The 27,717-nt window shown below is 62.7% G+C and overlaps 1 protein-coding gene across 2 annotated transcripts; it reads left to right on the top strand.

The window, feature by feature from the left end:
• Positions 1-412: 412 nt before the first annotated feature.
• On the top strand, positions 413-27,667 carry TMEM201 (transmembrane protein 201). 2 transcript variants are annotated; one of them, XR_009258433.1, is made up of 12 exons: positions 413-669; positions 7,789-7,909; positions 8,410-8,604; positions 10,025-10,201; positions 11,718-12,067; positions 12,643-12,846; positions 18,079-18,311; positions 22,238-22,309; positions 22,861-23,160; positions 24,001-24,138; positions 25,036-25,243; positions 25,543-25,647. XR_009258433.1 is itself a non-coding variant. In XM_058719184.1 (11 exons), exons 1-11 carry the CDS (start codon positions 557-559, stop codon positions 25,638-25,640), a joined length of 2,001 nt encoding a protein of 666 aa, XP_058575167.1. In that variant the 5' UTR covers positions 413-556; the 3' UTR covers positions 25,641-27,667. The 2 variants fall into 2 exon arrangements, 1 of the variants encoding a protein (XP_058575167.1); XM_058719184.1 differs by lacking the exon at positions 25,036-25,243 and having other exon boundaries at positions 25,543-27,667.
• The last annotated feature ends 50 nt before the right edge of the window (positions 27,668-27,717 follow it).

Below are 27,717 nucleotides of genomic sequence, written 5' to 3'. Positions count from 1 at the left end.
CTGTGATTTGTTCGCCCTCGTCCCTATGGGTGGGTGCATGTTCATGTTTCCATAAGCTAATTTTTTGTCCAGCGGAGTGGCTTAAAGAGCGGCAACTTAGGGCAAAACAGCTCTGCAAGACGGCCGGGCTGGGCCACGCGTTGGGAAGACCACACCGGCGGGAGAAACGACACGCAGTCTGTGGCCCCGGGCGCTAAGGTTGGCGGACTTTGCCAGAGGCGGCGTGCGCGGCGGGAAAGGAGGAAGGCGGGGCTGCCGGGCGCCGTGCCGCCTCCCACCTCCCGCCGCTTGGGGGCGCGCGCAGGCTGGCGCCTCGGCTTCCGCCGGCGCCCCGCCCCCCGGGCTCGCCCCGAGCTCCGATTGGCTGCGCGGCGGGAGCGCGCCGAGTCAGGGGGCGGGCCCGCGCCGGCTACAAAGCGGCGAAGGTCACGGCGCGAGCAGGCGCGCGCCGCCGCCCCGCGTCCCGCCTGCGGCCCGCGGCCATCGGCCCCCTCCCCACCCAGCGGCCCAAGGCCCGCCGCCCGCCGCCCGCCGCCCGCAGCCCGCGCGGGGAGCCATGGAGGGAGTGAGCGCGCTCCTGGCCCGTTGCCCCACGGCCGGCCTGGCCGGCGGCCTGGGGGTCACGGCGTGCGCCGCGGCCGGCGTGCTGCTCTACCGGATCGCGCGGAGGTGAGTGCGCGCGGCCCACGCGGCCTCGACCCGCCGCCCGCCGCCCGCCCCGGCCGGCTCCGGGGCCGCACGGCGCCTCCCTACCCGCGAGGCCGCGGCGTGGGGGTGGGGGCCCGGCCCGTGTGCCCCCGCGCGGAGACCCGTTCTGCACGCTTGCGTCCCCGGGGTGGGGGCCGGCTTTGGAATCTGGGGTCGGGAAGCGGCTGGGGTGGAGGGGTGGGCCCCGGGGATCCCAGGAATGCGGGGCGGACGACGACAGCCAGCGCGTGGGTTACAAACTTCCTCCCCCACGGAGACGCGTGCCTGCCGAGCCGCGCGATCTGCAGGGCCGCCCCACGCCCACCTCGGCGCCCGACACCCGCGGGAGATTCCAGCGGAGATCGGACTGCGCGGTTTTCCACCTTCAGCCCAGCTTCCTGCTCCTCGGGCGCGCTTTGGGGTGGCAGGGCACTAGCCGGCACTTTCTGGTCTGCATACGCGGTCTCAGGCGTTGTTCTGAATTCTCGGGGGCCCGGTCAGAGTCACAACCCCTTGCTCCCTCTAGAGAAGGAAGCTGAGGGACAAAAGAGCTAAATTGCCACTAATTAGAAGAGCCACCGTGTGAACCCGAAGCCTGGCCCTGGAGCCTGTATTCCTAACCCCTGGGCGATACTGCCCCCAAGAGCTGGAAAGCCTGATACTCTTAAATGGGCTGGGGCTGCTGCTGAGCTGAGCTGGTTGGATAGTTGCCCCAGCCCTTGGCAGGGCTCAGAGATCATGCTGACCCCCATATTCAGAGCTGGCCTCTCTGATGGGGCCCCCAAGATCAGGGATTAAAAAGCTTAGTGGCCTCCTGCTTCGGCAGGGCCTCGGGAGCAGCCCAGCTGTTTCCCCATCTGATCCAGGCTCTCAGAGGACAGGGGGGAAAAGGTGGGGTTGTGCGAACGTTCTGGGGACAGAATGGGATCTGCAAGGGACCTGCAGAGCTCGGTTATGAGGTGAAAGAAGAGAAGGAACTTGCCTGCGGTCATGTAGCAAGCGGCTAGAGCTGGGATTTGAACCTGGGCAGTCTGGCTGTTCTTCCTTAATCACCCCTATGTACTGCTTCTCACCCAAGGGAGAGAGAAGTGAGGGTGACTGAGTCACAGGCTTCCTGGAGGAGGAAGGGTAGGAGGGACATCAGCTGCATCTGCAGGATGAGCCAGACTGGCAGGCGGAGGAGGGGGTGGCCTCCCAGGGGAAGATAGCCGGGATTGAAGGAGCTCCCAAGGGGGCCTCTGACACCCCACGTCTCCCAGTGTCCCAGTCGCTGCCCAGTTTCTGGAAGCGCGGCCAGCGGGTTCAGAGTGGTCATTTTATGCAAGGGAGCTGAAGTGCAGAGGCAGGTGGCCATTTGCTCTGCTTCCCGGGGCATGTGGACAGCAGAGCAGAGGCCAGGGCCCGGTTTGTCTCCCGGACGCCGCTGCCTCCCAGTTACGCTGGGATGGGGCGTGTTGCGCTAAGGATCAGGGCCTGGGCCAGGCTTCAGTTGTGTTCCGTGTGGCTGAATTTTGACTGGGTTTGCTCAGCGTCCCTCGAGCTGCTATGATTGTTCTCAGGGGTGCTGTCTCCCCGCCCGGGCCAGCAGCCACGGCTTTTCCTCCCTGGGAGTCTGGAGACTTGGTGCAGTGCTGGCCAAGCTGGTTCCGAGGGGAGCCCCGAGGGTACCTGGAAGGCCTTTCACTCCAGCGGCACGACACCAGGGTGTCACGGTGTGGCATCGGGACCTCTTGGTTGGGCTGAGAAGGACCAGACCTTTCCCAGGGTGCTCTGAGATTTTCAGAAAGCATTGGCTTTTGTCTGGGCGTCATAAATTGGCCACTGTCACGATTCACAGGCAAGACAGGCTTGCAGAGACTGAGCCCTTCTCCCTCCGGCAGGGAGAACGCGGTGACTGGGGAGCGTTGGCTTTGGCCGCACATGGGTTTTGAATGACCCTCGGGAGGTCATGTGAGAGTTGTTTCTGGAAAGTGACTTGGCCAGGTGGGTGTTCGTGGGCTCAGCAGTGGCGGAGATGACAGAGGGATATAGAGGGAAGACTGCCCACCCCCGCCCCGAGCCTGGGGGAGAGGCCAGTTCCCTCCCCAAAGGGCTGCGGCCCTCCCAACGCCGCAGTCTTTCCCAGATTATCATCAGTAACTCACTGCTGACGACCCGCGGAGGCACCTGCACACCGCTACCTCGAGAAACCCATTCTCCAGATGAGGAAACCAGGGCTTGGAGGAGTGCCCTCCAGTGCCCGACTGTTAAACAGCAGATCCAAAGGGGTGCCTGGGTGGCTCAGTTGGTTAAGTGTCCCGACTCTTGATTTCGCCTCGGGTCATGATCTCATGGGTTCGAGCCCCACATCGAGCTCTGCTCTGATGGCCTTGAGCCTGCTTGGGATTCTCCGTCTCCCTCTCTCTTTGCCTCTCCCCACTTTCGCCCTCTCTCTCTCTCCCTCTCTCTCCAAGTAAATAAACTTTTAAAAATATTAAAAAACAAACAACAACAAAAGGCAGCAGATCCACTCTAGCCCTTCAGCTCCTGACCAGGCCCCACACTCGCTGGGCACATGCGGGAGGCCAGCACTGTCAGCGTGGGGTGGGAGCCCGACTTACACTTCCGTGGGCTTGCTGGCCCTGCCTCCAGGTGGTCATGATGGCTCCTGGGGCCTCCCCCACCCCAGACCCCCCACCTCTGGACTCTGGGGCTCAGCATTGTGTCCAGGGTCCATCTCGTGCCAGCTCCTGTCTGCTCAGGGCCTCAGGGGCCTCCCCTCCCGTGGTGTTTATTGCATTGTCCACTGGTGTTTGGAGACCGAAGAGAGCGGCCTCCTGGGTTAAGTAGCAGAGCCTCTTCCTGGCCTCCAGAGTCCCCATTTCCCGCCCACCTCTGGCCACACTCATGGAACCGCACGCCAGCTGCGGCTGCGGGGCCCGCTCCCTGGAACCCTGCGGGGTGTCCCCTCCCCCCTGGGCCCAGCAGTCCCGTCTGTTTGAATGCCACCTGCTCACTTTGCCCTGCTGACCATTCTTCAGGATGATGGCGAATGCTCTGCTTGTTGGCCTTTCCTGTGACATCTGTCACCAGCTGCCCCGCGAAGTTGCTGTTCTTGTCCTCGTGTCCAGATCAGAAGTGGAGAGCTGTGCCTGTTTCTGGCTCTCAGACACCTGGCAGGTGCTCCGTAATCACAGGTTGCGCCGAGGGGAAGGAGGGCATTCGGCCGTCTCCAGGCCAGGTCTCCCCTGGGAGAGGTGGACCCGGGGGCTGTCTTGTGTCGGCAGGACTGCCGTGGATCTCCCTGAGGTTTGCCTTGAGGCTGGGTGTGAGGCCTCGGAGGCCCCGGGCGACACCAAGTTGCCTTTTTTTTCTTTTTTTAAGTTTATTTATTTTGAGAGAGAGCGAGAGTGAGTAGAGAAGGGGCAGAGAGAGGGGGAGAGAGAATCCCTCTGTGCTGACGGCGGAGCTCGAAGTCACAAACTGTGAGATCGTGACCTGAGCCCAGATCACGAGTCGGACACTTAACCACCTGAGCCACCCAGGCGCTCTGACACCAAGTAGCTTTTCGGCGCTGCTGGCGCCGCAGCCCAGGAGACACCTGCTTGGTGGGCAGGGTCACGTGTGTTGTCCATTCAAGGCACAGAGGAGCAAGTGAGGAGCCTCCTGGGGGTCCAGCAAGGACCCCCTCACCTGTGAGGCTGTCCTGGCTGGGCTGTCCTCTTGGGGCCCTTCGAGAGGCTAACCTCCTGATTCCTGAGGGAACCATCCTGACTCTCCTAGAGACGGTCTTCCAGACCCCACCTAGCTGATGCACGGTGCCCAGGGTCAGAAGCTATATATATGCGAGGCCCCTCCTGGGAGGCTGGGTACTTCTCACGGCCTGGTGGGAACATTGACACGACAGTCTTCCCCAGACTCGAAACCCCCTCGGATAGGGATTAAGCCCCATCCCTGTGTCTCCTCCATGCGGCACCGTGCTGGGCTCACAGCAGGCGCCCGGGACCTAAAGCTGCATCCCTCCGATGGCGGGCTCCCTCCTACAGCAGACACCCCTGCCCCCATCTGTAGGAGATGGCAGGATGCCCGGGCATGAGCTTTTAACTAAATGCGCGTCGGGGCTGATGGGGCAATACCGTGGTCGGGGTGGGGTGTGTTTGGGACCTGCGGAGGGGTGGGTCCAGAGCATGTAGCTGCCCCTTTCCCCTCCCAAGGGGCCCACCCTGCTCCTGGCCGCTTCGGGTCTCCTCTGGCTCCAGCAGAGCCGGGGAGCTCAGCACGCGGGCGGCAGAAGCTGGGTGAACCCTTCCAGATCCTCCTGGCCGCCCACCTGCCGGGGCCCAACCTTCCCCCCAAGGCCGCCTGGCCAGGGACCGTCTCAGTCTTGCCTGTGTCACAGGGATGTGCCGTCTTGTTACCTCAGAACTCCTCCCCGGCTCAGAGTGGTGCGTCCGAGAACCTCCCTGGACCGGGGGTTGGTGGCTGGGGGAGAAGCGGTTTGGAGATTTTATGAAGGGACCTGGGGGGACCTCCTGAGCAAGAGCAGGACCAGCGCTAAGCTGGCTCAGAACAGACCCCACCCTCCCGTGTCAGGCCTGGTACAGGTAGAGGTGGAGGTGGGCGCAGCCCAGGTCGTGTCTCACGCGCGGAGCCCGAGGAGAGGCGTCGCTGGCGGGGGAGCCGACTCGGGCCCGGCGTCCGAGCGCTCACTGGCCCGTCCGCCGCTCCAGGCCCCGGACCCTTTCAGGGCTGGCTGCGCAGGAACTGTGGGGGAGGACTCGGTGGCCCGTGGACCTCCCCACCCTCATCGCCACCCTGGGCAGGGATTACCACGGGCTGAGAGTGACACGCTAGAGCCACTGGCCCCCGGGACCAGAGCTAATCCCCTGCCTCCCCTTCCTGCCACCCGCTTCCAGGCCAGGCTCGTTTCCTGAGCAACAGGGCTGGAGGTTCAGAGTGGAAAGGATGGCTTCCTGGGGCAGGAGGGGCTCCGGGGGCTCCCTGGGCCCAGAGCCACAGGTCCTGACGGCCTGCATGGGTTCCTGGGCCCTGCGTCTTTATCTCCTGCCCAGCTCTCTCTTTATTCTCAGACCTCCAGCTCCTCTGCTTGGCTTCTCTCCAGAGGCTGAGTGTGTCGTGGAGGGATGTCGAGGAGGCCCGTGGTGAGAATGGAGGGAGCCGGGGGTCAGGTGAGAGGTTTCTCACCCTGCATCGTCACTCACTGGGACGTGCCCCCCGCCTCCTCGCCGCGCTATGACAAAGAAGCCTGTAAAGCAGGTGCAGATCACAAAGAGAAAGCCAAAGTGCCAGCATCCAGGCAGAGCGGGTCTCCCCGCCTCTCACCTTGCCTGGCACCGCCTTCCAATGCTCTTAGCGTGGAGCCCAGGGACGCCGTCAGCTTGCCTTGTGCCAAGCACCTGCCGGGCTCAGCACTTTCCTAAATTCCCTGGTTTACCCTCTCAGCAGCCTCCCTTTGGGGCAAGGCTTATCATTATCTCCGTTGGCCAGATAAAGCAGTGGACGTTCCGGGAGGCAGATGCCTTTCCGCAGAAGGCCACACCACAAAACTGTGACCACAGTGCCACACTGCCCACTGCTGCCGTGGCCAGGCTTTGCTCTGGCCTCTTGCTGTTGACAAGATGCGGCGGTCCCTAGTCCCTCATGAGGGCTTTGGCCTGAGCAGGGGCAGGGAGTATGCCGCTGTGGTTGCTGGGGGTGATCCAGGGTGCCCTCTGTGGACCCTGGGGCTCCTCCTTGCGGCGCCTAGATGCATATCCTCCTCTCCCCCCTCCCCTTCTCACCATAACTACCACTTACTGGGCATTTAGACTGGCATTACTTCCCATCCTTGACACGCTCTTGTGCCCGGTTGGCAGGCGGTTAAGACTGAGGCCCGGACAACCCGCATAACCTGCCCGTGCTCAGTGGGGGATGATGGAGGGGCACGGCCAGGAGGCAGCTGCGGTGTCAGGAGCTTCCTTTGAGGCCCTGACAAGCCCGGGGACAGGAGGGTGACAGAGTGACCCTTTGTGTCGCACAGCACCTTTACGTGTCTCGTGTCAGTGGATGGTTGTAACACATGGACGCACACGTTCTGTGACCGCTCGCGTTTTGCAGGGGCAGGCCGGGCTGGGAGAGGAGGAGCCTCCTGGGGCTCACATCTAGAGGCTGGCAGAGCCAGGACTCCTGGGGTCATGCGACACGTGTGGTGCGGCTGCCCAGTACGTTGGGGACCCAGGCAGCGCCCCAGATCTGGAGGTGGCCTCTGGGGGACGACAAGGGGGATTAGGAGCCATGAGGCCGGGACCCCAGGGCTCAAGCAGTTGCCACCCATCGCCTGCATTGTTTCTAGATCCCTGGGACTGGAGGCGTTTGTTGGGCAGTTGCTGTACTCCCCCTCCTCCCTCCCCCTCACTCCACCCTGCAGCCAGTGAGGTGGGTGGAGGGGCCTAGAGCACAGATCCCCCAGTGTCTGGGCCGGGATTATCCTACAGCCCCCACCTGTCACCACATGTGTGGCCAACGAGGGCCACTGTGGATTGCCTGCCCTTTCCCCCCAGCAGAGAGGGTTGGCTCCAGTCTGAGCAGCTGTCCCTAGTCCCCGCCCCTCAGCCTCCTTGACCTTACCCTCTTGGGGTTTTTTTTCATCTTTGGAGCACAGGAGGCTCCTGCCGTCTGCAAACTCCCTGAGGAGCACTGTTTGCACAGCCCAGGGACGGGCTCAGGAGGTCTGCGGGCCTTGGGAGGGCGGTCCTCGAGCCTGGTCACTCTCGGCCCTGTGGCCTGGCAGGTTCTGGTCCACGCTGCCCCCACGCCTGAGCCCCAGGATACCAGGGGCTGGTGCCACGGTATCTGGTGCGTCTTCAGCTGTCCCCTGGCGCTGGGAGGGAGGAGGCTAGGCTTCGCCTGGAGGCCTGAGGAGACACTGTCCCCGCCTCGGCCTCCTTGCAGGTCCTTCTGGCCGGCACTCAACCTGCAGCCCAGCCCCTCGCCTCGTCACTTCTCGAGGCTGCGGCGTCCTCAGCTCCGGGTCCCCCGTCCTACTTCCCCATGCTTTCTCTGGTCCCCATAGCACGGGTGGCGGTGCCCTTCCGGCTGACCCCACCGTGTCCTCGTCCACAGGATGAAGCCGACGCACACCATCGTCAACTGCTGGTTCTGCAACCAGGACACGGTGGTGCCGTACGGGAACCGCAACTGCTGGGACTGTCCACACTGCGAGCAGTACAACGGCTTCCAGGAGGTACGGCCGGGTGGCGCCGGCGGGGCCGGGGGCCCAGGCAGCTTGTCCAGTGTCCCTTCCCCGAAAAGCAGCGGATCAGGGTTCAGACCGAGATGTTTCCGGCTCTGAGGCCCATCCACCGCTTTGCCTTAGACCAGGGGTCGGCAGGCTTTCTGCAGAGGCCAGATCGTGTTTTCGGTTTTGCGGGCTGTCCTTGCAGCGGCCCTGCTCTGCCAGGTGGTGCAGACCTGAAAACACAAACACAGGCGGCCGGCCCACGGCAGGATTCCGAGGGAGGCGGCAGGATTCCGAGGGAGGCGGCAGGCCGCACTCGCGGCGTCTTGCCTGTCGGGCTCCCCGCGAAGCTGCTTTAAAAGAAAGTCTTCTGCCGCTGCTTGTAAAGAAAGGGGGCGTTTGGGATCCGCCGCCACTTCCCCCAGGGGTGTGGCCGGACGGGGCATCCGTGGCGGCTCTCCTGAGTCTCCCTCCCCGCTGCTGACTCCGTCCCCTCCCACCCCCAGAACGGCGACTACAACAAGCCGATCCCCGCCCAGTACCTGGAGCACCTGAACCACGTGGTGAGCAGCGTGCCGGGGCCCCGCCCCCCCGCGCAGCCGCAGCAGTGGGTGAGCAGCCAGGTGCTGCTGTGCCGCAGGTGCAGCCACCACCAGACCACCAAGATCAAGCAGCTGGCCGCCTTCGCGCCGCGTGACGAGGTGAGGTGGGCACGAGGCGGGGCCCCGGCCCCCTCCCCCTCCCCCTCCCGCGCCGGCCCCACGTTCCGGGTGTGTTATTTCTTCCGTCCCCCGTCCCCGTCGGAACACACTTCTCGCCCTCGCCCTCCCTCCGTCTCGCGGTTGCTGCTGCCCCGGGGCTCCAAGCCCAGGACGTGGTCGTAGAAACCCCAGTGCCTGCCAGAGGGGCGTGTCCCGGGGCAGGGGGAGGTCGGGTCCTTGGGCGCCCCACGCGGGCCCTCTTGGACCAGTCCTGTCCGCGTCCCTGAGTCCGTCTTGTCCACTGGCCGGGCAGGCAGTTTGCCCTGCAGTTCCGGGGAGAGGAAGATAGGTGAACAGCCTGGTGTTAGGAGTTCGGCCCCCGCCAGGCCTCGCCCGGCCCAGGGGTTCCCTGACCGCAGGAGAAGAGCCCGGCTGAGGCCCAGAGACTGTGGCTTTCCCATGATCCCTCCGGGAGGGGAGGAGGCAGGGGGAGACCGGGAACCTGCATAAAGAAGGGAAGGCGTGGGGCGCCTGGGTGGCGCAGTCGGTTAAGCGTCCGACTTCACAGCCAGGTCACGATCTTGCGGTCCGTGAGTTCGAGCCCCGCGTCACGCTCTGGGCTGATGCCTCGGAGCCTGGAGCCTGTTTCCGATTCTGTGTCTCCCTCTCTCTGCCCCTCCCCCGTTCATGCTCTGTCTCTCTCTGTCCCAAAAATAAATTAAAAAACGTTGAAAAAAAAAAAAATTTAAGAAGGGAAGGCGTGTGCAGTTTGGCAAGCAGAGAAGCTTTTGTGGCACATTCAGTCCCAGCCAGAGATCAGACTGATAACTCTCCTGGCCACTGCAGACTGAAACGTTCGGCTCCCCTGGCAACAGGGAAGGAGAGGTGTGTTGCTGCCTCTCTGGGAGAAGGGGGTGTGGGACTCGAATCTTCTGAAATATTCCTGGAGCCCAAAGAACCCTTCGGCTCCCACTGAAGCCCTTGGTTCCCTAGTGTTTTCTGGACCCTTGGTCTTAAGCACACGGGCAGGCCTCTGCCTCCATCTAAGTAGCGTCCACCCAGAGCTGGGTTCTCCCTTGGTTCACCTGCCCTGCTGGAGCTCTTGGGACCCAGGAGCGGAACCCGAAGCAGGGACCGCATCAACAGGACTTGGCTAGAGTGGCTCCTGTCACCTCTGGGCCCCTGCTATGTGTCGGCTTCTGCGCCAGGCCTCGCCCCCCCGTGGCCAACATCGCCGCAGGCAGTAGGAGGCCATCGGTCCTGTTGGGCACGGAGGAAGCAGGTTGTGAGTGGGCACGACTTAGTCGTGGTCACCGCCCTTGTAAGTGAACCCAGATCTAACCTGCTCGACACGAGCAGCCCCAGTGCCCCCCCCCCCCCCGCCGCCCCGGACCCTGAGCCTCTGTCGTCCCCCCCGCAGGGCAGGTATGACGAGGAGATCGAGGTGTATCGGCACCACCTGGAGCAGATGTACAAGCTGTGCCGGCCCTGCCAGGCGGCCGTCGAGTACTACATCAAGCACCAGAACCGCCAGCTGCGTGCCCTGCTGCTCAGCCACCAGTTCAAGCGCCGGGAAGCAGACCAGACCCACACGCAGGTTGGAGCAAGGCACCCCACGGGGCGTTTGGGGAGTCAACGGCCCTTGGTTTTGTGCAGGAAACCCCTGCTGGGGGGCCGAGCCCCCCGAGACTGTAGGCAGCTCTTCAGAGCCGAGACCCTTCTCCTGGAGGCAGTAGCCTTCCCCCGGGACCCCTCTCCCAGCTGTTCACAGGCCCCTTCGTGCCACTGGCCTGAGCAGGTATCCCAAGAAGAGTGGGTCGGTGTTGTAATACGCACATATGTTTTTTTCAAATTTTTTAATGTTTATTTATTTTTGAGAGAGAGACAGAGCATGAGTGGGGGAGGAGCAGAGAGAGAGGGAGACACAGAATCCGAATCAGGCTCCAGGCTCCGAGCTGTCAGCACAGGGCCCGAGGCGGGGCTCGAACCCACAGACACGAGATCATGACTGAGCCAAAGTTAGAAGCTTAACCAACTGGGCCACCCAGATGCCCCAATACATGTGTATTTGGGCACTTGAGCCAGGGGTTGTGAGGGTCCTTCCGGACCCGGGCACTTCCCCGACACAGGCACGCGCTCCCCCCAGCACCCGTCGTGGTGGATACCCGCCGAGGCCCTGTGACTCCCATTTACAGCTGTGGAAGCCAGACTCGGAGTTCCGGAACTTGCAGAGGGCTGGACGCCAAGATTTGAACCCAAGACTACCTGGCCAAAAACTTTTTAATTATCACTATACTTGGTTAATGGAACGTTCTGGTTTAAAAAACCTGAGGTAGCAGGCTGCAGATTCTGTGTCTCCCTCGCTCTCTGCCCCTCCCCCACTCGTGCTCTGTCTCTCAAAAATAAATAAAACGTCAAAAAATTTGCAAAAAGCCTGAGGTAGTAGCAAGTGGATTTAGAAGTAAAAACCATCCCCTGCCAGAGACGGTCCTGCCCAGATGTGCTCTGTGTCCAGCTGGCATGTGGTTTCCAGTCTGAGCGCCAGGCCCCTGACCGCGAGGCCACACCAGCGGCCCGCACGGCCGGTTTTGCACAGCAGGACGCTGACCTTCAGCTTCCCCCCTCACCGCTGTGTTCCTAGAGCAAACAACTCTTTTTTTGTGTCTCTTTGGCTGGGTTTTTTTAACTTCAGTTTGGCCGGAGTTCTCTTCTCTGTTTATCGCAATTCACTCAAGATCACAATAGGAATTTCTGATGGGAACCTGATGAAGTGATCAAAAAACTTGCTTGAAAGAAACCCGACCGCCCTACCACCAGAAGGGTTTCTCTGAAGAGCGCAGTAGAGTGGTCCCCTGCCGGCCGGGGTGACGTCCCCAGCGGGTGAAGGCCAAGAAAGGAGGCAGATGAGTGAAACCCAGCAGGGGACCTAGAGACCAGGCTGGGGTGACGTTAAGGGTTTAAGGCGCGAGCAAGACGCCGCCTCTGACCATCAGGGACCAGGTGGACTCTTCGGCGGGCGCTCAGGGGCGCTGGCCAGGCCCTCGTGCAGAGTGGGCACCGGGAATGGCTGTCGGCGGCTCTGGCCACCCCTCCGACCGCTCTTTCTCCCTCAGAGCTTCTCCTCCGCGGCGAAGGCCCCGGTCCAGGTCATTGCGCTCCGCGCCCTCGCCTTCCTGGCCTGCACCTTCCTGCTGACCGTCGCGTTCTGTGGCACCAGCGACCCCTTCGGCCCGGAGGCCGCCCTGCCCCCGGCCCCGCCGCCTGGTGGCCACGGCTCAGCCGCACCTGACAACGGCACTGCCCCCGGGGTCGACGGCTGGCAGCAGCTGCTGGGTCTGCTGCCCGAGCACGCGGCAGAGAAGCTGCGGGAGGCCTGGGCCTTCGGGCAGAGCCACCAGATGGGCGTCGTGGCCCTGGGCCTGCTCGCCTGCCTGCTGGCCATGCTGCTGGCCGGCCGCATCAGGTGCGTGTGGGGCCGCGCGGGGCCGGGACTCGGCGGGAGGAAACGCGCTCGGGTTGAAGCCGAGAGGCTCTGCTGGGCACACGGCCACGCGCTAGGCTCCGCGGTGTGGCTGGAGCCAGACACGGTCTCTCTTCCCCGGCGGCTGGGAGTCTGAGGGGCGACAGGAAGGCAGGTGGCCTGCCCGAGAGGGAGTGGTGGCACCCAGAGCCGGCCTGCCCCTCACCGCTGTGCGCTTGGGCCTCGTGGCGTGCTTTCGGTCCCCTCGGGTGATGACGCTCACCTGCCTCTGCGGTCGTCGGGGGTCCGGGTGGGGCCCTTGTGGCCCCTGTGCGGTTGCAGACCCTGTAATGAGCGGCATCCGCGTCGGCCCAGCGGTTCTGAGGGAGGTTCGGTTGTATAGACTGGGAGGAACCGAGCCGCTCAGCCGTGCAGCGTGGAGGTGTTGGAAGCGGGAGTCCGAGGCTCCCCGCTCTCCTCTCGGCCCTGGACTCTGTCCTCCGAGCCGGGTTTGGGGGGGGGGGGGGTCTTGTCCTGCTGCTGGGGGCCCTCACCGCCGCCCCCCCTCTGCCCCGCAGGCTCCGCAGGATCGACGCCTTCTCCACCTGCCTGTGGGCCCTGCTGCTGGGGCTGCACCTGGCGGAGCAGCACCTACAGGCCGCCTCGCCCGGCTGGCTGGAGACGCTCAAGTTCAGCACCACATCCCTGTGCTGCCTGGTGGGCTTCACTGCAGCCGTGGCCACAAGGAAGGCGACAGGCACGCGGAGGTCCCGGCCCCGAAGGTCAGAGAAGCAGCCGTGACTGCGGGGGGGAGGACGGACGGACGGACGGACGGGCCCAGAGCAGGGCCCCTGTGACTTGCGTCTCTGTCACCTGCCTCACTCTTGCCCCCGCCCAGCCTAGAGCCCCTCGCCCCCCCCCCCCCCCCCCGCCCACTCCCCAAGTGCCCTAGAGCCACCCACCACTGCCGCACCTCTCTGGCCAAAAAGCCCATCGCTGCCCCCAAACTGGGACACGGGTGGCCCACGCGACCTGCCTCTGACCGGGGGCCTTGGCTGGCAGTGCAAAGAGGCCACGCCCCGGTCCTGAGCGGGCGGTGGGGGTCAGGTCCCTGCTGCCTGCTGCTGCTCTCGCTGTGCCCTATCTCAGGGGCTGGTGACAGAGGCTGCGGGCTGGGCCCTTGCCGTGTGGCCTGACTACTCGGGCTGCTGGGCGTGGGCGGGTGCTGTTGAGCAGGGGCCAGAGCAGAGCCCCCCCACCCTGTCTCCACGTCACTTCCCCGGTCTGTCCTTTCGGTCCTGCCCGCTGTCCAGCCAGCCCTCACAGAGCCGGGGACCCAAGAGGACACAGGGCTCGCCGCCGCCGCCCCCCCAGGATTCATAGCTCAGTTCCTCCTCCAGGGCCTTCCTGAGACCCATTGTCCCTCAGCCTCCTGCCCTGGGAACAGAGAACACAGTTCTTGGGTCCAGACTGGCCACGGGTGTGTGGGGCGAGGCTCTCCTCGCAGTGGGCCGTAGAGAGGCCCACTGGCCCTGTGGTCAGCAAGGGTCTTAGCAGCCAGGCCGTGGGGGGGTTCGCCCAGCTGGAGTTCTGAGCAGTCTTACTCGTCTGTGATCTGGGCACTGCTGGGGGCCAGACGGAACCAGGGCACGCATGCGCTGCTCCCTCTTCTGAGACGCGCCTGGCTCTCCCCTGAAAAGGCAGGACTGCAGGGGCTGGGGTGAGGCCTCCTGAGCCAAGGCTGCCCTCGCTGGCTGGCGGTGGAGACCCGAGTGCCCTCAGCCTGCTCCCCCACCCCACGCCTGGTACGTCCCGTCTCCTCCGCTCGCCCCCACGGGATGCCTGGGGAAAGTTCTCGCTCCCTATGGGCAGCACAGGGCAAGGGCCCAAGAGCGACACACATGGCAGCAGGTCATTTGTCACCTTGTCCCTCTCTGGCCTGTCACCACCCTCCTGACCCCTGGAGCCCCTCGTGGAGGGTGCCGGGCCTCCTGCCTTGTGCTTCCCTGTGAGGCACTTTCCTTTCTGTGGGTCAGGCGGGAGGGTAGGGACAGTGCTGACCCAGAGTCACCGCTCCAGGGGAACAGGGCTGCTACTCAGTAGCTGTGTGGTCCCGGCCGGGCCCCTGCTCTTCCCAGTCTCCGGTTACCATCTGTGAAATGCAAGGTGGGCCTCTCTCCAGGGTCTTTGAATGCTGACCTTGACGTGGGTACGTGCGAGGAAGCACTTAGCCCGGGGCACTGTCTCTGAGTGCCCCCGCCCCCCACCCGCCCTGGCAGCAGGTGGCCCAAGGCTGTCTCCATCCAGGCCTTCTGCCCTCTGCTGACCCCACATTGGGCCCCAGATCCTTCCAGAGCCGGGGTGCCCTGCCACTCGTCACTCTGAGTGTAAGTCTCCCTCCAGGAGTGACCCCGTGCTCTCCCCTTTACAACACATCAGAGCCTGGGGAGGACAGAGGCAGATTCCATGCGTGTGAGGGTCACACTCGGCAAGGGGCCACCAACTAACAGCCCGACGGGCCCCTCATGGGGCCTCAGCCCCACCGTCATGGTCCTCGTGTTCCTGGGGCCCTAAGACCAGCCTGGCATCCGGATGGGTCTGGAGCGGCCCCCTTAGCCGTGTGGCCTCAGTCAGGGCCCTGCCTGGCTGGGCTCTGCTTGTTCTCTGTAGAGGGCGAGGCGCTAGGTGACTGGCAGACCCTGCTGGGCCGGGGCGGTGGGGGGGACTGCCCGTCCACCTGTCCCTTCTCCCCCAGTCAGCCTGCCTGAGCGGGGAGAGGAGGCGGCAGGTACCGGGCAGAGAACTGCTGGTCTGACGGCAGAGCCACCCTCTTGTGTGGATCCCCTGTTCTCAAGGAAACTGATGGCGTGATGCTAATTACTGCTTTTCTTGGCGTTGAGTAGAAGCAGGACATCTGTGTGTATGTGTGTATTTAAGTTAAATTATTTATAATAACCATAACCGGCTCTCGTGCTGGCCAGGAGCCCCTGCCGAGCAGATGTCTCTCCTGCCCTCTCCGGGGACGGAAAGACGCCCTCGTGAGCCGAGCCTCGTAGGAGGGAGGCTTCCTGCGCTTTTTAGAGTTTTGTGTGACTTTTTAAAATTACGTGTCTGTCCTTTAACGTTCATGACCTGGAGCATATTCCCAGCACCTTCTGATGTTACTGGCAACAGCTGAGGAAGTGCAGGCATCACTGGGATCATGGCTTATTAACTGGAAGTGTGTTGCCCCTACCGAGGACCTCTGTCCCCTCCACTGGGGACGACTGTCAGACCGCCTGGGGTCGGGGTGACCGTCTCCAAGACGCGAGGGAGGCCCCCCCTGGCTGTCCTCTCCCTCGGCGTCCGGGGTCCCCGCCACGGGCTGAGCCACCGCCTCGACGCACCTGCCCGGGAGGAGCCCGTGTGTCTTCTGTCCGTGACTGTTGCGCAGTGTCTTGCCCTCTGGTCGTGTAGTAGAACCGTGGACGATTGGCCGGTGACGCTTGCTGTAACCGTAACTCCTGGCCGTAGATGTCTTGTTTTTCATGCTGTATTTTCAATAAATGCCTCCGGGACTCTGCTTTCACCGGCGGCCGTCAGGTACCATGTCTTTTTTGTTTTTTCTTTCACATTCCTTCAGAGGTTTCTGTGCCGGGGGCAGGGGACTCGGGGGTACAGGCATGCCCACGGGGGGTCAGATTTGGGCGCTGGCGCTGTGGGCATCGGGCGGCTCCGGGCCTGGCTGCCCTCACGTGCCCTGCTGGGTCGTCTTTTCCTCCGTCTCAATAAACTGCTACGTAAAATGTAGTTCTCTCTCTCCTTCTGCTCCCGTCTCGGACTGGGATTGGGTCGAAAAAGACCAGACAGCCCCCTCAGTGTCAGATGGGACACGGTACAACCTCCTGGCCTGTCCCGGAACCCGTCTATCCCAGTGGACGTAGATTCGGACTCAGGGCTGAGTGCCTCTCTGAGACGGGGTGCGTGGGTGCAGGGTGGTCGGGGTGGGGGAGGGAGGAGGGGGCCTTGCCAGAGGAAGCTTCGATACTTGTGAGCTCTCCGAAGCCTGGCAGAGATTGGGCTCTTTTACGGGAGGTTCCCAGGGACCGTCCGCCACAGAGCCACGATGGGAGCTCGCTTGGCACTTTATGGGGATCTGCTGGTTGACTGATGTCACTGCGTGTCACGGCAAGAGGGGTCAGACCAAAGAAGTGTCTCCTGCTCGGTGCCAACATTCTTAGTGGGATCAGAGATTGGGAACAGCACCTGTGCCAGATGGATGAGAGACTGAGCTTTAAGCACTGGGGTGGCGGCCCCAGGTGTGAGCAGGCTCTGGGAAAAGCAGGGAAGAGCCGGAAAGACGCTGGAAGCCTCTCCCGGGCACAGCTGACCACTCCTGGACCCCGCAGCCCACCTCGGAGCCTCTCCCCTCACTCACTGGTTACCGGGGGTGGGCGGTGGGGGCGGGTGCAGGAAGCCCAGCGCAGGGCCCTACCGCCTGCCCGATGGGCACTGGCGAGCCCTGCCCCCGTCGCATCCTCTGGGAGGTGCAGGCCCCGGCAGGGGACGGCTTCACACGTGATCAGAGCAAGTTGGCCAACGGTCCCAGGGCATCTTCAGTGAGTTCAGTGTCCCTTCCGCCCCCAGCTAATCCCCGAGGTGGTGGCGCCATTCTGCCATACGGTGTCACTGCTCTGCAAATGACGACACAAAATCCTGTTCTCTGTTAAAAGGCAGACTCTATCCCAGCTGTTGTGGGGGTGGGGAGGGAGGTGTCAGACAAGCTTGGGCAGGACAAAGTCAGCACGTGGAGTGCGGGCACGTCCAGCCTGGGGTTGTCCAGACCCTTCTGGTGATCGGCTTGATGAGTTCCTGCCTCGGTTTCCCCATGTCCCCCAAATGCAGGGCCCCGCCCTTGGTTCTGACATCCAGGTGGTCTCCTGGTGCTCCCGGAAGCCATGAAAAGGTCCCATGATTCTCTAGGAGGGCAGCAGCAGACCCCACACTTGCCTCGTAGTAAGGGGTGTTTAAGGGGATGGGGGTGAGAAGTAGCGAGCAAGTCAGTGGAGTGGAGTGTGGCTAACAGCGCCCTGAGAGTGTGGTCGTGATGGGCACAGGGCGGGTCCCTTAGGCCCCCGGCTCTGCTGCAGGGCCTGAGCCAGCCTGCCCCTCCATCGGCACATTGTCCATGGCCCCAATTGTCCCTTGGCACTGAGGTAAGGCTGGACCTCCCCCAGCTCCGTCCAGACGGCGGACTAATGTATTAACTGCCTCCGTCCCCCCCCCCCCCCGCCCCCCATAATCGGTTGCCTTAATCAGAAGCATGGTTGACATTCTGGCTTTTGGGGCCACCGGGTCCCATCGTGTGATCTGTCCCATTCTCGAGTTAAAGAGACACTGTCACCTTCCGTCTTTTGGGCAGCCTTGCGATCATTGACGGGTCTTCTCTAAGCTGGAGTTAGGCTTGCGTCCCGCAAGAGCTCTTCCCCGGGGAGTCCCCAGCCTGGCCGCCCCCACCCCCTCCGCTCCGCAAGGGGCTTTAGAGGAGCGTCCCAGACCAGAGAGCAGCAGTGGGGTTCCCAGAGGCCGGCCCCAGGGAGCATGGGGCGCCTTGAGCTCAGCCGTCCTGTCAGGAGGCTCTGGGCACCGGAGCACAGAGTGGCGAGGGGGAGCCCGAGGTTTGGCCTTTCACTGAGCGCCTGGCGCGGGGGTCGGGCGTTCTTGCTTCAAGGCGAAGGGTCGGCATGAGGTTGGCAAGGGCGACAGTGTCACTTTAATCCCGAGACTCGTAGTGGGACCCGAGGGGGCATGCCGGGAGGGGTGGGTCACGCTGGCACCTCCCAGCCACCCGCTCCTAATGGCGTGACTGTGGTCGAGCCGCTCCTCCGCTTCAACTAACGCACGCCTCCCTGGGACCCCGACTCCAGCCCCGCCTGGCACCAGGGGAGAGGGGACGGGACCTGTGTGGAGGCCGCCTCCAGGGCCTCCCGGGGCTGACCCTCCTCTTCTCTCCCGCGCCCCACGGGCTCCCGCAGGTGTTTCCCGAGAGACTCGGCCGGCCTTTTCCCCACGAGCCCCGGCCTGGCCGTGCCCTGCCCGAGCGCCACCGGCCCTTCGCCGTCTCTGTTCATCCCCGCGCCGCCTGGCTTCCTGCCGCTCGCCAGCCAGCAGCTGTTCCGCTCGCCTCGACGGGCCTCGCCCTCCTCGCTGCCGGGCCGCCTCAGCCGGGCCCTCTCGCTGGGGACCATACCCTCCCTGACTCGGGCAGGTAAGAGGCGCTCCGGCGTGGGCAGGCGGGGGACACGGGGGCGCCCACCAGGCACGGGGTGGGCTGGGGGCGGGAGGTGGTTAGAGCTCCTGCTGTAGAGACGGGCAGAGCTGGGGTCAAACCCCACTGCATCCCGCTCAGCGGCTGCCTCCGGTTAAGGGTCTTCACCGCCGTGAGCCTCAGTTGCCCTCAAAGAAAACGAGGGCAGTGGTAGAGTAGAACCTGCCCCGGGGGTGTCTGGGGCAAGTGAGGTGACGCGTGTAAGGTTCCTGGAAGGGCAGCGGGCACCCGGTCGACGTCCACGCACGTTGGGGGCTGTCTCTTCCCACCATTCCCGCTGTTGTTGTTGTTCCGAGACCCTGGGGGCTGGAAGATTTGCCCCTAGCCTTTTGGTGTGACCCAGAGGGCCGGGGGTGGCTCGGGTCCGCCGCATTTATCGAGCGCTGGCTGCACGTGGGCTCTGGTGTGGCTGAGACCCACCTGGTCCTTGTCTCAAGACCCTCTGTGTCCTTCACCTTCTCTGGTGGAATCTTCCTGGGAAGTCCGTTGCAAATCAAATCCAGTTTTTCTTTCCTCGTCGCCCTCAGCTCTTTGGGAAGCCACTTGGCCAGACTGGGCTTGCCTCTTCCTCCGGGTGGGTCCTGATGCCTGGCTCCCGGGCTAGCAGCTTTGGGGGTGGGAAGCCGCCGTGAGGAAGTATCCCAGCCTCCAAGAATATGGGCGGCATCCGGTTTAGAGCAGGGTTGGTAGGGGCGCCTGGGTGGCTCAGTCAGTTGAGCGTCCGACTCCCGCTGAGGTCGTGATCTCCCACGGTTCGTGGGTTCCAGCCCCGTGTCGTGCTCTGTGCTCACAGCTCGGAGCCCGGAGCCTGCTTCGGATTCTGTGTCTCTCTGCCTCACCCCCACTCGCACTGTGTCTCTCTCTCTCTCAAAAGTAAACATTGAAAAACAAAAGAACGGGCTCGGTGACCTGCGGCCAGGGTCTCCTTTGAGCCCCTCGGCAGCTCGGCCAGGTTGGGGGCTCCAGCTCCAGTCAGGTGCCCCTCTGAGCTCCCGTTTCTTACCCCCGTGACTTGCCCAGGGTCCCCCTGCAGCTTGGAGCCGAGCTTTGTGCCTGAGCTCAGGTTCCTGGCCCTGTCACGTGCAGATCAGCGGCCTCCCGCATAGGGGGTGGGTCGTACCGCAGGAGGAACGGCTCAGATGGTGGGTAGGATCCAAGGTGGGATTGCCCTGAGTCCAGATGCCTGGACTCCAGATAGTTCTGTGTAACCAGACACGAGCTGACTCCTCCTCTGGGAATGGTCATCCAGCAGAGTTCCTGACCCCCGGCCTGTGGCCCTGGAGCTGGTGGGACCTCTGTGGGCTCTTTGTGAACGGCATCTAGGGGTGTGGAGGCGACCGTGAAACTCCCTGGGTGTGGGAACCCGGGAGGCCCAGCAGCTGAGCCCTTCCCCCGGAGTGTTCTCTAGAACTCTCCATCAGGCCTTCAGGTGGGGATGGGGCTAAAGGGGCCCAAGGTGGGGACAGGGGCCCAAGCTCCCAGGACTCTATGGGACTAGCTGGGTTCAGAATCCTGCCAGAGCCCTCTGAGGGCCCTCTTGGGGAGAGAGGTGCCAACTGCAGAGGACAGCAGTCTCGTTTTGCTCTTTATGTAAAGATTTTTTTTTAATATTTACTTATTTTGAGAGCTAGCGTGAGCAGGGGAGAGGCTGAGAGAGAGGGAGAGGGAGATTGCAAGCAGGCTCCACACTGTCAGCACAGAGATCCTGACACAGGGCTCGAACTCATGAACCTCGAGATCATGACTTGAGCTGAAATCAAGAGTCAGACGCTTAACCGACTGAGCCACCCAGGCGCCCCTTGGTTTTTGCTCTTTAAAAAAGGAGGGGCGCCTGGGTGGCTCAGTTCGTTGAGCATCCAACTTCGGCCCAGCTCATGATCTCACGGTTCTTGAGTTCGAGCCCCGCATCGGGCTCTGTGCTGACGTCTCGGAGCCTGGAGCCTGCAGCCTGCTTCGGATTCTGTGTCTCTTTCTCTCTGTGACCCTCCCCCATTCACGCTCTGTCTTTCTCTGTCTCAAAAATAAATAAACATTTAAAAAAAAAAAATGAAATAACTGGGGCACCTGGCTGGCTCAGTCAGTAGAGCATGCAACTCTTGATCTCCGTGTCGTGAGTTCAAGCCGCACGCTGAATGTGGAGCCTGCTTTAAAAAAAAAAAAAGAAAAAAGACCAGTTAATGTCCACAGGGTGCAAGGCAGGGACCGGACCTCCGAGAGGCACCTTCCTGCTCCTCCTGTTCCCTGTAGAGCAGACACAGGGTTGAGAAACTGAGGCGCATCCCCACCGCCCCTCCCTCTGGAGAAAAGCCCAGCAGCTGCCAGTCTGACGGGGGCAAAATGAGGGGGCTCAGACTTGCCCAGCTGTAAGCCAGGCTTGGTGATAATACACATGTCACGGGGTGGTTGTGAGCACCTGATGTGGCAGCCAAGTGCCAGGAGCCAACAGCCGGGAGCAGCCAAGCAGGCCCCCAGCCCGTGACCCTGGGAGGGTCTAATATGGACGGCTGTGCCTCCGGGCTGAGGTAGGCATATCAGGGAAGCTTCTAGAACAAAGCCCTCAGCAGACACGGCTGCTGGCATTAGTATGGGATGAGAACACCTGTAACAGCAACGACCAGAAGCTTAGCTCCTCCAAGGTGGCCAAAGGCCATTTTGTTTGTACCCCGAGTTGATAGTAGGATGGCTTTCCTCATTTCCCCTGAGCAGAGGCGTCCTTCTCTGTCCCCGGTGGCTCTTGAGTAGAATGTGGAGAGGGGAGATGCCTGGGGCGTCAGGAGCTGCCCTGCCCTGGGCCCGACACTCCTGGAAGGACTCTCCGTGCTCACCCACCAGTGCAGCAGGGCTGAGGAGCTTCCATTTCAGACCCCTTGGGAGGGGTGGGTGGCATCCCACCCACCGTGGAGGACCCACGGTCTCCCTGTTGCCCTGTGAGGTGTGAGGCAAGGGGACTCGGGAGCAGCCCCGCCCCAGGGGCAGCAGGGCAATTCTGTGGACACAGGCTGGTCTCGGAACGTTCAGTGGTTGGAGGGACCCCAGGGTCTCCACTGCCGGGGGGCATTAACGAAGCTTTCTGCAGCTCCTTGGCTCAGGTAACCAGGAGGCACTGGTGGTCTGGGGCTCAGGCACTGGGCCAGGTTCTGCTTTCCTGTGTCTCTTTCTCGCCCTACTCGCCCCTGCACCTCCCTGATGCAGGCTCATCCCTGCGTCCCTACAGCTCACACCCAGCAAAGAGACTGCTCTCCTAGAATCCATACAACCAGTCCCGGAAAGGACTCTGTGCTTGGGCCACGTGACCACCCTTACCCAGACACATGGGTTGGCCTGAATCTGTGTCCCTGGGCCTCATGGGGGAAGGGGCGGGGGGAAGGGGCAGGCAGCGTGCTGTGACCAAGGGACCCTCAGAGCCCCAAGGGTGGTGGAACAGCAGTTGCTCGTGGTGGCACACGGTGGTCGCTGGATCTTTCCACACTCAGCTCTCAGCTAAGCGCTGGAGGAACACAGGGTACGTGGGGCGTAGTCTCTGCCCTTGGGGTGCACATGACTGAGGAAGAGCAGCGTGTTCAGTGTTCCCTGAGGGGCAGTGCAGGCCGGCAGGCACAGGGTAGTGGAGGGGCAAGACCCCAGAAAGAGCAGGCTACGGGGGGGAGAGGGTGGGTGTCAGTTTCTTTATCCCTGAAACGAGAGCAGGCCAAGCAAGCAGATCTCCAACAGTAGTTCAGGGAGTCTGTTGAGAGCTTGTGTTTTTGAGAAAGTTCGGCCTCAGTGACAAAGGCTGGATGTCAGCAGAACGGGGGCTGGAGAATGGAGAGGGTGGGTGGCTGTCATTACCACGGGCCTGACCTGTCCCCCTTCTGTTTCCTCTCCAGACTCAGGGTATCTGTTCAGTGGGAGCCGCCCACCGTCTCAGGTGTCTCGATCTGGAGAGGTTCCTGTTCCAGGTAAGGAGGACAGGGAAGTGTGGGCCAGGGTTCCCAGAGCATCCTGTGGGATGGGACGGCAGCCTGGTTAAACATGAGCTTTGGGGTCCCACGGGGTTCTGTGTTCGAGTCTCAGTCCTGTGCCTCCCAGCTCTGCAGCCCTGGTCAAGTGACCAACAGCCCTGTGCCTCAGTTTCCTCTAGTTTCCTCTTCTGTGAAACGGGCGTGGTGGTTTCTAGGATTAGCTGTAATGCTGTCACCCTTATCAGTGATGACTGATGGAGACCACACTCGGGATTAGCTGAGTTAGCTGACCGTAATTAAGTCAGTGCCCTCAGGGGGCGGGGGGGACGCGGCTAAGGGTCTGAGATCCTCTCCCTTCCCTCAGCTCCTGGCAGGCTCCCCTCTGTCCCCAAGTTTTGGTACAGCCTCATCTTTCCTCTCCGGTTAACAGAGGAAAAGCACCGGGAACCACGCAGCCGTATCAGGGATAACGGTGCCCGTAGCAAACATTCAGCCTTGTTTTCATTCCTACCGTAAGCCGTCGTTTCTGCCGTCCTCCTGCCCTCCAGATTACTTCTCTCTCCTGTCGGGATGCTGTGCCTCGTCCCCACTCCCTTCCCCGGCGCCCTCCGTGGCCGGCTCCGTGGCCTCCAGCTCTGGCTCTCTGCGCCACCGCAGGCCCCTCATCAGCCCGGCCCGGCTCAACCTGAAGGGGCAGAAGCTGCTGCTGTTCCCGTCGCCCCCCGGGGAGGGCCCCAACACCCCCAGCAGCTCAGACGAACACTCGCCCCACAACGGCAGCCTCTTCCCCGTTGAGCCGCCGCACGTCCCACAGAGATCGCCGGCGCAGGACACGAAGCTCACTGTGGGTACGAGCACCCCCCCCCCCCCCCCCCCCCCGCCCGGCCACCCTCCCAGGAGGTGGGAGAGCCCAGCGGGGCCATGACGGCGCCTGTGGTCGTGTGCGGCGCTGGGACAGCCTTGCAGGCGGCCACACGGGGCCTGTCCTTGCTCTTACCGAGCGTGTGCAGCCACTCTTCCCAAGCTCCAGACGCTCCCGGCCTGGCTTCTGGTGACCTTGAACGCTCTAGGACGTGGCCCTCCGTTGGCTGATTTTATTTTCTTTTTTTGCAATTGACCTTGAGGGTCCTTTGTTCCTTGGGATGGGTCAGAAGCGCGTGATACCATGCTGGGCTGCATCTGTCTGGTCACAGATGTTTTTGTTGTGCTCAAGTGATGTTGTTCTATAAAGCATCTTTAAATTTTTAAAATTAGGCTTCAGCGTTTAAAATTTTGAACTTTCACGTTAACATATGGATTTCCTGTGTCTCTTACAATGTCGGAAGGCCCGGCCACAGCGGGTCTGAACACTGGCCAGACAGGTGGAAGGATGGGTTGAGATCCCAGTCCCAGCCTCTGCCACCCCGTGCCCCACCCTGTGCCCCCAGAAGCCTCCTTGTGGCCGCCGTCCGCCTGTTGGCGACCGAGTTCGCTGCTGCACATCTATAACCAGCTCCCTTCGCGGCAGCCACGTAGCCGGGATATGAATGAGGACCCGGCCTCCCCTTGCCCGGGGTAGGGCAGGTGGGCTGGGACGGGCACGGCTGGCCACATCTGAGGACTGTCCTGGGATTGGAGGTAGAGCTGGCCCACATCTCTGCCTGGGGGTGAGCCGTGAGCTCCCGCTGAGACACCTCTTCTCTCTGCAGACATGAGGTCGATGCCAGAAAGAGCCAGTGCCTGCAGCAGCCGCTCCATCAAGAAGGAGGATGATTCCTCTCAGTCATCCACCTGCGTGGTGGACACCACCACCCAGGGGTGCGTGGAGGAGGCCGCCGCCTGGAAAGGTCTGTGCTCCGATTGGGAGGGGGGGCGGGGGAGGGGCGGAGGGGCTGTGGGTCCGCAGCCGCGGTCATCTGGTCCGTCTGGGACCCTGAGAGAGAAAGCCCTCCAGGGCCCTCGAGTGGCAGAGGGCAACTAGATAACCCACCCAGCGCCTTCTAGGTCCAGCTGCCGCCCGGCGTACAGCGTGGCCACCCTGGGATCACGCCCCATCAGCGGAAGGTCATAGGGAGCTGTTTACGTTTAAGAAAAAAATTTTTTTAATTTTTTTTTTAATGTTTTTGTTTATTTTTGAGACAGAGAGAGACACAGCATGAGACAGAGGAGGGGCAGAGAGAGAGGGAGACACGGAATCCGAAGCAGGCTCCGGGCTCCGAGCTGTCAGCACAGAGCCCGACGTGGGGCTCGAACTCACGAGGCATGAGATCATGACTTGAGCCAAAGTCGGACGCTCAACTGGCTGAGCCACCCAGGCGCCCCAATGTTTATTTATTTTTGAGAGAGAGGCAGAGACAGAGTGCAAGCAGGAGAGGGGCAGAGAGAGAGGGAGACACAGAATCCGAAGCAGGCTCCAGGCTCTGAGCTGTCGGGGCAGAGCCCAACATGGGGCTCGAACTCAGACTGCAAGATCATGACCTGAGCCGCAGTCGGACGCTTAACAGACTGAGCCACCCAGGTGCCCTGGGAGCTGTTTACATTTACCAGAATTAACATTGCGTAACAGTAAAGACCTAGGTCCTCGGCTCTTCCAGCCACGTTTCAAGTCCCCATTGCCCTGTGTGGGCGGTGGCTCCTCTGCGCCAGCACAAATACGGGGGGAAGACGCTGGCCAGAGAGCCTGGCGCACCGCGGGGCTAGTGCGGGGGCTGCAGGCACAGTATGAGGTCAAATCCTGGTTCCAGGTAAAGCACCAGGCACGCTGTGAGCACCCAGAGGCCAGCACAACTGCCGGTGTCCCCAGGGGACACGCGTGTGGAGAAGATGGATGGACAGTCACGAGGGGAGTCTTTCTGCAAAGATGGTTCCCTGTCTTTGGAGCCGACAGGAAATGCGTGCTGTCCCCAGAGCACAGACCTGGGGCGGGAACCCCGGTCCGGAAGCCTGGGCAGGGTACTGCTCCTCTAAAGTGTCTCTTTTCTGTCTGTAAAGTGGGGGTCATGCCCCCAGGCCCCCTCATGGGATACGAGTACAGCACACCCAGTCCTCGCCTGGTAGCACGGGCTCAGGAGACGAGGTGCCTTCCGGGAGGCAGGACTTGGCCCGCTGACCCTAGATTCAGGGGTCTTTCTGGGCAGGGAGGCTCCTGGGAGCAGGGCCTCGGGCCCCACAGCTGCATTGCCGGTGGGCTGGGCCGGTGGGCTGCTGCACGGCGACCCTTTAACCGGGTCTCTTCACTCTCTCTCTCGAAGGTCGCGTTGGGCCCTCCCTGGTCCGGGGCCTCCTGGCCGTGAGCTTGGCTGCCAACGTTCTCTTCACTTCGGCCTACCTGTACCGGGTCCTGCGCTGACCCGCGGTCCGCGGCCCCCAGCGCCCGGAGGGGCCTGGAGACGCCCAGGTGCACGCTGCTTTCACCACTGCCGGCCTCAGAGCCCCGCTGAGGGGCTCCGCCATCCCTGCCAGGGCCTTTGACCTCGCTGGGCCGGTCCTGCCTCCGGGACCCCTGCACCTCACCTGGCCGACCGCAGGGCTGAGCGTGTCCGTGCGGTCACTCTCCTCCCTGCCCGTCTCCTTGGCCGAGATCAGTTGTGTTTGGTGCTGACCCTGATCCTGAAGCCAGGGATCCCCGAGGGGCCGTGGGGCCCTGCGGTCCCCTCCCTGCCACCCGGCCCGCCCGGCGGGAGTGCCGCTACTGTAGCTACGGCGGGAGCCGGCCGCCTCTGGACCCTGCGCTGCGGGGCTGTGCCCGCATCTCGCACTGTATCTCCCCGTCCCTCTGCGGCTGCCTCGGCTTCCCTGGCGGGGGGTGGGGGAGGGTGGAGGGGGTGGAGGGATGGTCCCCGTGTCATTCGCTCTCGACCCTGCCCGGTGAAGAACAGACCCCTTGGGCAGGCCCCCTTGAGGATGGGCATCACCTGCCCGTGTCTCCCCCCGTTCTACCAGCCCCCTGGCTCTCCTGGGTGGGCAGGCGGGTACTTGGGGCCCCCGGGCCAGGGCCCTTCGGAGTTCCAGTGTCAGCACCCTGCTGCCCCCAGCCAGCCTCCCTTCTGCCCGCTTGTGCCCCTATTTTATTACCTCTCGTGACCTTCCCGGGCAGCGGCCCGTTACCCCGAGAACACTACCCAGGGCCCACCCTGCCCCGCTTCCAGGCCTGCGCTTCTGGGCCCCTCCCTCGCACACCACCCACAGGGGCCTTGCTCAAGCCCCCAGCCTGCACTGCAGGACGGGCCCCGTCAGCCTGCAAGTCTCCAGTGAGACCGCTCCCTGCCCTGCCCCTGCCCCTGCCCCGCCATGAGCCTGGCCCCTCTCAGCCCCTGAGACCCTACTTTTCTCCCTCTCGTTCTGCTGCCTCCATGGGCTCCGTGTGGCCTCGGTTTCCAGGCCACCTGAGCTCTCATTCCTTCCCACTCCGCCGCCCCCTCAGGCCCTGCCGCTGCTCCTACAGCCCGGCCCCCTCCCCTCCCCACCCATGCCGGGGTCCTGTCCTGTCCCCGAGAGGAGGAAGGAGGGCCCTTGGTCTGGCACAGGGAAACCCCCCCCCCCCCCCCCACTGCTGTGAGGAGGGAGTGTGTGTGTGCATGTGGCCGTCCGAGCCCCGCAGCCCCTGCCACCCGGGGCCTCACACACAGGTACCGGCAGCCTGTGTCTTACATAGGCATGTGCACCCGGGGAGGAATTGGCAGCCTTGGTGAATCCTGAGACTTGGGGGCGGGTGGTGGTGGTGAGGGCAAGAGGAAGGGTCTTTATCATTCAGGGATAAAGTTTAATTTTATTTTTCTACACATTTTTGCCAGGTAAGGCATTTTGCTGGTAAGCAGGATGCCCCCAGTTCTCCCTGCCAGGGAGGTTTCGTTTTTTTAAGCCTTGGGTGCTTTTTTAGTGATTTTTTTTACCATGTGGGGAAGGAGTCGCTCTGACTTTCCCTCGCTCCTCTTCCCCCCACTCCTGTCCTGAGAGCTGTTTCCCGCCCTGCCCCCCACCCCAGGACGTGGGGGGTGGGGGGGCCAGGGGCCGCACCAGGACCCTGAGTCCAGCTGCCAGAGATGATTCCAACTCGAAATGGTGCTTCTTGGCCCCCATTTGTATAGTGGGCACGTGTGTCCAAGTTTTTAAATTTTCTTTTTTGCCTAACAAAGCCAAACTCCATTCCCTAGTACCCTTCCTCTGTGGCTCTGAGGAAGCCCCAAGAGTGCCCTCTCCTCTCCTCGGCCCCTCCCGCCCGGGACCGCCGGTCCCCACACCCCGCAGGGGCCGGGGAGAGGCCAAGTGGGGAGGGGGGCTTACTTATGTTTTCTTTCAAACAAAAAAACACAACCTTATTTTTCTTTACAAAAGCAAAAAAAAAAAAAAAAAAAAGGAAACCAAAAAAGATACCAACCTTTGAACTATACCTTAGTCCGTCTCGTCTGTTCTGTTCACTGGGCGGC

This window comes from Neofelis nebulosa, chromosome 2, assembly GCF_028018385.1.
Source record: "Neofelis nebulosa isolate mNeoNeb1 chromosome 2, mNeoNeb1.pri, whole genome shotgun sequence".
NCBI lineage: Eukaryota > Metazoa > Chordata > Mammalia > Carnivora > Felidae > Neofelis > Neofelis nebulosa.
Note: the sequence above shows the minus strand (reverse complement) of the source record. Positions and strands in the feature narration are given on the sequence as shown.